We start from the raw sequence: 6,447 nt of genomic DNA on the forward strand, positions 1-6,447 counted from the left end.
TTAAGGAAGAGTAATTTTACATATGGAATTACCCCAGAGGTATGCAACCTATATGAAAAAAATATATAATATTAAAATTCCTTAAAATCATCTTTTATGATATTATCACTGGAAGGATTATCCTGGGAGCCTTCACGAGCTGAAGGGTTCCAGCAACATGAACATGACACAGTTCAAACTCTAAACATGCCTGAGTGTTACAAGCGGGGAACAAAAATTCCAACAGAAATTCTCAGCACATCAAATCAAATCACCACACGGTGTATTTTTTTCTGTAATATTTTATTTTATTTATATAGAAATACTTAAAAAAACATGAAGTAGCACCATTACTTAAGTTTTACTTTTATTATGTAGAACTTTAAATGTCAGAAAAATAAAACTCTTGATACAATTTCAAATCTTGTCTCAGCAAATATAATATTAGTATTTGACCATGAGGTTAAAGGCCCTTTATCATAAAATAAAATATACTTTGTTTTTAAACTTTGCTCAGTAAAGTACATTTAAGCTCAAGTAACGTCACCTACATATACATAAACAAGTGGTAAACAAATGTATTAAAATAGAAATACTAAAACTATAGTGGTGCAACAGAATTTTTGTAATTTCCACTGAATTCTATTTATACAAATGTTAGAAAGCTTCAACAGTTCCTTTTGACATATGTTTATACATTTCCATTTTTGTAATAATATAGAATAAAATATGCTTTATATCACTGAATAGAAAATATGCTGGGTGAAGCAGATTTAAAAGATTTTTTTCTGAACCTATAAAATCTCCATCCCAACAGAATACTGTTCAAAGCATTACACATTTTATGGTTTGTAATTCCGTTCACAATTGTGTGATATTAAAATAATACAGTGTTCTTTGCCATAAGGCCATACTAAAATAAAAAAGATTTAACCCAGCTACAAAAAGTTCACTGAACTTAAATTAAAATACTTGTAAACATCTTTGCAATATGAAATATAATTTTTCAAGTCAAAAAAGAATAAAATACTTCAATCTGTATTAATGCAATTTATCTTTAAAACCTTTAAACGTTTTAATATATATAAGAGATATGTTACAGTTTTTTTTTTTTTTTTTTTTTTTTTTAACTTTGATAAAGCTGCAGTATCATGGTTTTCACAGGAACTTCTTGCCCTTTCAAGAACATTCAGAAAAGTATCCACCCATAGATTTAATTATTTCGTAATAAGCATCCTAGGAACTACCAGCACGTTTTACTAACAGTCCACACACCATTGTCATCATCATAAGCATCTCCTACTTTCAATTTTTTTTTGTTTTTGTTTCTGTTTTTTCTTATTTTTTTAAAAAAGGGGGGGGGGTTGGAAGCTTCGTATTAAAGTACAGTGTAAAAACTAGCCTAGCACTAGAATGGAGTCGCCCGTTATTATTTATAGCATGCACCCGCGGTCGCCACCAGCACCCCCACCACCAGCACCCCAACCACCAGCACCCCCACACCACCACCACCAGCACCCCCAGCAACCCTCGGCCCGGTCATGCTCAGGAGAAGATGCGGATGGCCTGGGTGACGGCGCTGTGGCACACAGGGCACTGCGGCTCCGTCTTCTCGCAGATGCGGTTGGCGCACTCCATGCAGAAGAGGTTGTGGCCGCAGGGCACCAGCGCCGCGATCACCTCGCTCTCGAAACACACCGAGCAGTCGCGGCTGCCCTTCCGTCGCACGCCGGACGACGAGCACGACGAGCTGGACGACGAGCTGGACGACGACGAGGAGGAGGCCGACGAGTCGGAGGGCAGCCCCGGCAGGTGGGAGCCCAGCCCGTTGGCGTACAACGGGTACGAGGCGGCCAGCAGCCGCCCACCCGGGTCGCTACGCACCCTCCGTGCCAGTGGGTGCTCGGGCCCGGCCACCGCAGCCGCCGCCACCGGGCCGTGCAGGGGCGGGGAGAGCCGTGCCGGGGGCGGAGCAGCGCCGCCGCCCCGCCTCGGGCCGCTCACCAGCAGCGCCAGGTTGGCATTGGCGGGCGTCGCGCCCGGGAAGGCGGCGGCGGCTGCGGGCGAGGGCGCCGGTGAGGGCGGCGCGGCCGCAGGGCCACGCTCGAATTGCGGCCAGATGAGGGTGGCCCCCGGCGGCGGGGCGGGGGCCAGGTCAAAGCCGGGCGGCGAGTCGAAGGGCAGCTCGGAGCAGCAGTCCGGGGAGGAGAGCACGTCCCCGCCGCCCCCGCCGTACACGTAGCCGTTGGCGCTGCCGCCGCTGCTGTTGTTGTTGTTGTTGCCATTGTGGGTGAAGCTCAGCGCGGGGCTCGGGGGGCTGTAGTCGGCCAAGCGGGCGCCGCTGCCCCCCGCCGTGCCGCCGCCGAAGTAGGAGTCGGTGGAGGCGCTGCCCAGCGAGCTGGAGCTGTCGTTGCGGTAGTTGCAGAAGGGTTTGCGGCCCGGTGTGGGCGTGATGCTGGGCGGTGTGGGCTTGCTCCAGAGGCTGCCCGTGCCGTTCAGCTCGAAGCCCACGTCCGTGCCGTTGGCGTGGAAGTCGTTCTCGTCCGTCAGCTCGATGATGCCGCCGGTGCGCATGGCGATGTGTGCCTCGATCTCCTCCCGGGCCCGGTCCACATTCTCGGGCATGCCTGTCACCTCAAAGACCGGCTCCTTGTCCCGGCTGGGGGTCACGATGTAGGTGTGCGTCTGCTGCTGGATGCGCTTGATTGTGGCCCCCTTGGGCCCCACGACCAAGCCCACCACACGATAAGGCACCCGCACCTGGATGGTGGTTTGGCCGGGCAAGTTCGGGGGGCCGGGAACGGTGCCGTTCAGGGCTGTGTTCTTGTTCCGTGAGGCTCGGATCATGGAGAAATGCTCGGCCGCTGAGATGATCTCCCTGCGGGCCATGGCCACATCTTCCTTTCTGCCCGTCACAACAAAGAGCGGCTCCTCCCCGCGAACCGGGGTCTTGATGTAGGTGTTGGTCTTTGCCCGCAGAGCTTTGATTTTACAACCTGGGAACGAGATGCGGGAGATGGCAGGCAAAGGGGAGGGGAAGGAAGGGGGGGGAGAGAACCGGTTACAACCCATTAGTTGGGTGCAGCTGGAGGGGGGGGGGGGTAATACACACCCACCCGAAACACATTGCCCCCTGCCCCAGGTGATGGCTGGCAGCTCGTCCAGGAGCCCCGGTCAGGGCGCTGAGGGATGCCAGCCCCAGCCCTGGCACACGCCCAAAGGCATCGCAAGTGGCCAGCGCCGCATCTGCCATGCAACTGCCCCAAAACTACCAACGTGCAGCTCAGAGGAACGGCAACAACGGAGGAAAAGCAGCGTGCGGGAAAACTGCACGGCCAGAAAAATGAAATAAAATAAAATAAAAATGAAACGCGAGCAGCCCCAACAAATCACCGCACGCGCCAGTCTGCATTCCTGCTAAGCACTTTCCTTTCGTAAAAAATAAAAAATAAAATAAAATCGGTTCTGCGGAAGGTGAGGAGCAGCGGCTGCACTGAATGAGCCACATTCCCCTATGCGGATGCTTTATCCCAATCCCATTGTTCCACTTCCCCACTCCATTCCTCGTCCTTAAAAACACCCCACGATTTCCAACTTCGGGGGAAAAAAAAAAAAAAAAAAAGAGCTCCGGGGCTCGCATTTTCCCCCCTTTTCCTCTTGCAAATCTAACTTTTGCAGCCAGAGGAGCGGCGAGATTTTTTAGAAAAATCCTCTTCCTGCTTTGTCCGTGTGCCGGCAGCTCGCAGCGCCCCTGAGAAGCGCTGCCCGGCGCTGCCCGGCAGCCCCACGGCCGCACTTTCTTTGTCTGGGGGAGCCGGCGCCGCGCCCCGCTGTACCCACCTTGTCTGCCCACTATCTCGGCGACGTGCTCCGAGCTGGGCACCGGCACGCACTCGGTCATGTTCACGCTCTTTTTCCGAGGCTCGCTGTCGTAAATGGAGCCCGTCTCGTCGTTGTCCAGCCCCAGCAGGGAGAGCTGATCCAGGGCGATCTGCAGGGCTCTTTGGTCATCCAGCGTCTCTCCCCCGCCGCCGCCGCCGCCACCGCCGCCGCCGCCGCTCCCGTTCCTCTCCATGTCTGCAAAGAGCGAGCTGGGCATGGTCCCTGCGTGCGCTGCACCCTCCTCCTGCACCCGGCTCAGTAGTAAGAGATCAGACACAAAGGAAAACCCGAGGCAGATGGCCAGCAGCAGAGAAGGAAGGGAGGTGGGCGACTGCTGGAGACCGGGGAGCTGTTGCCTTTTGCTTGTATATTTTGTATCTTTCCTTTTTTTTTGTTGTTTTGTTGATTTTTTGTTGTTGTTGGTGGTGGTGGTAGTGGTGGCGGCGGTGGGGTTTTTTGTTTTGTTTTGTTTTTCCTCCTCTCAGTGCAATCCGGTTTATAAGATGGTTTCAGGACCCCCCCCACACGACTCCCCCCTCGAGGCTTTTTCTTTTTTTTTTTTTCCTTTTTTTTTTTTTTCTTTTCCCCCCCTCGGCCGGGGGTGGGGGGGTGGGGTGGGGGTGGGCAGCGGAGAGCGAGAGGAGCTCCGATGGCTTCCCCCCCTTGAGTTCCTCGCCGGCCACAATGCCAAGCGATGGCAGCGTTTCTTTAAGGAGCCCCTCCCAGGCTCCACTCCACTCACTCAGCGTTTTTTCCTCCTTTCCCCTCCTCTGTCTGAGGCACCGCTGCAGCCAGACGGCTCTGGAGAGGCGGGCGGAGGTAGCCGGGGAGGGAGGAGGGAGGGAGGGAGGGAGGCAGGAGGGAGGCTGGAGGCTGGGAGGCAGCCGGGGAGGGGAGGGGAGGGGGCAGGCGGGGAGGGGAAGGCTGGGGCGCGCCGCCGCCACCGCCGCGCGCTCCCATTGGCCGGCCCCGCCCCCGGCCCCGCCCCCGGCCGCGCGCCGCTCTTTGTTGCCGCGCGCCGAACAATGCCGGGGCGCCGCGCCCCCCGCCTTCCCCTCCCCGCCCCTCCCCGGGCGCGCGCGGCCCCGGGCCCCGCGCTGAGCCCGGCCGGGGCTTTTCGTTTTTTTTGTTTTTTTTTTTTGTTTTTTTTTTCCTAATATTATTTTTATTTTTTTCAAAATACATTTTATATTTTAAATTTTTTTTTGTATTTTTTAATTTTTTTTTTCCACCCGAGGGGGATGTGCCGGGGGCTCCACGCTTCGCCTTCCCGTCCCGGAGCGGGACCCGTGCTACCGGGCGGCGGCCGCCAGCCCCCGGCCGGCACCGGCAGAGCTGCCCCGAGGCACCGGCACTGCCGGCACCGCTCCGGGCCCCGCCCGCCCCCGCCGCCGGGCGCCTGCGCGCCCCTCCCCCGCGCCATGCGCACTGCGCCGCCCTCAGCCGGGCCCGAGGCCTCTCCCCCTCCGGCCCGGCCCCCCTAAGCCTGTGTGAGGGGCAGCCCGCTGGCTGTCCCCTCATTTCGGACCCTGCGCCCCCACAAACAATAAATGGTCTTCTCGGCAAGTGTCCCGTCTCCAAATCCAGCCTGCCACCCGCTGGGAGAGTCCTCAGTGTTGTCACCAAAGTGCCACCAAACAGGACACTGAATTCCTCCGCCTTTCCCCCCACATATCCACGAGTACCCCTATTTAAAATTCTGTCATTCTATGATATTCTATGAATCCTAAAATCATTAAGTGTGGAAAAGACCTCCAGGATCACCTGGCCCTACTGTACCCCCCATTTACATAGACCTTGCCAACTTGCCATGGGCAGAAGCCTTGGGAGAAGGCAGCCCCCACCTAATTGCCTGACAGTCTCACATTCGGCGGGGACAGCCCTTTACAAGCACACAGGGATGTGTTTAGCCAGCTGCCTGTACAAACGAGTGTAACGAGTTACAGGTAATTGTTTACACGCCGTGTTTATGGCAAATGACTGCCACTTCCTCAGGATGTTTGCATGTTTTATAACAAAGCTCCCGTGGCTTGTTTGCTAGCACGGGCATATACACCAGCCATGTGCTTTCCTAAGTGCTGAGGCTGTCCCCTCAACTGTTTCATATTTAAAAGATGGCATAATTTACAAATTTACACTGTAGTTCCAGCAGTGAGAGGTTCTAGGGGGAAAAATGGGAGATTATTTATAAATGGATAAGGATCGTGAAGGCCTTTTACTGTTTTAAGCATTTGGAAAAAAAAAAAAAAAAAAGGCAGATGGACACAACCTTTGACAGCAACAGAAATAATGTTCTTTATTAAATACATTTCAAAAAGAATTTTGCTTCTCTGGAGTTTTTTTTAACTCAGGGAATCCAAAATCTGCAAGAAAATAACTGTTCTCATTTCCCAAGCAGGGGCAGGACAAGACAGAAATGAGGGGACTGTACCCGTGAGGCAGAGACACGTCACTATAGACGATTACTGTTGTTGACACACAGCAGTGACTGGCAGAAATACTAAAATACAAAGATAGTGGTTGGGTGTGATACAAAGATAGTGGTTGGGTGTGCTTGGATTTTACCTGTTCCTTGTGTTTGTTTGT

At 53.3% G+C, this 6,447-nt stretch overlaps 1 protein-coding gene across 1 annotated transcript; it reads right to left on the reverse strand.

Annotated features, from left to right (window-relative positions):
* Positions 1-265: 265 nt before the first annotated feature.
* Positions 266-4,696, reverse strand: MEX3B (mex-3 RNA binding family member B). The gene is made up of 2 exons (XM_084532324.1): positions 3,820-4,696; positions 266-2,975 (listed from the first exon to the last, which is right to left on the reverse strand). Exons 1-2 carry the CDS (start codon positions 4,076-4,078, stop codon positions 1,525-1,527), a joined length of 1,710 nt encoding a protein of 569 aa, XP_084388450.1. The 5' UTR covers positions 4,079-4,696; the 3' UTR covers positions 266-1,524.
* Between the last annotated feature and the right edge of the window lie 1,751 nt (positions 4,697-6,447).

The sequence above is a fragment of the Aythya ferina genome, assembly GCF_964211825.1.
Source record: "Aythya ferina genome assembly, chromosome: 11".
Lineage (NCBI taxonomy): Eukaryota > Metazoa > Chordata > Aves > Anseriformes > Anatidae > Aythya > Aythya ferina.

Excerpts from the sequence above, each read along its gene's own strand:
- MEX3B (XM_084532324.1), bottom strand. The coding sequence starts at position 4,078 with ATGCCCAGCTCGCTCTTTGCAGACATGGAGAGGAACGGGAGCGGCGGC. Across the intron at positions 2,976-3,819 it reads CGAGATAGTGGGCAGACAAG|GTTGTAAAATCAAAGCTCTG; the intron begins GTGGGTACAGCG and ends TCTCGTTCCCAG.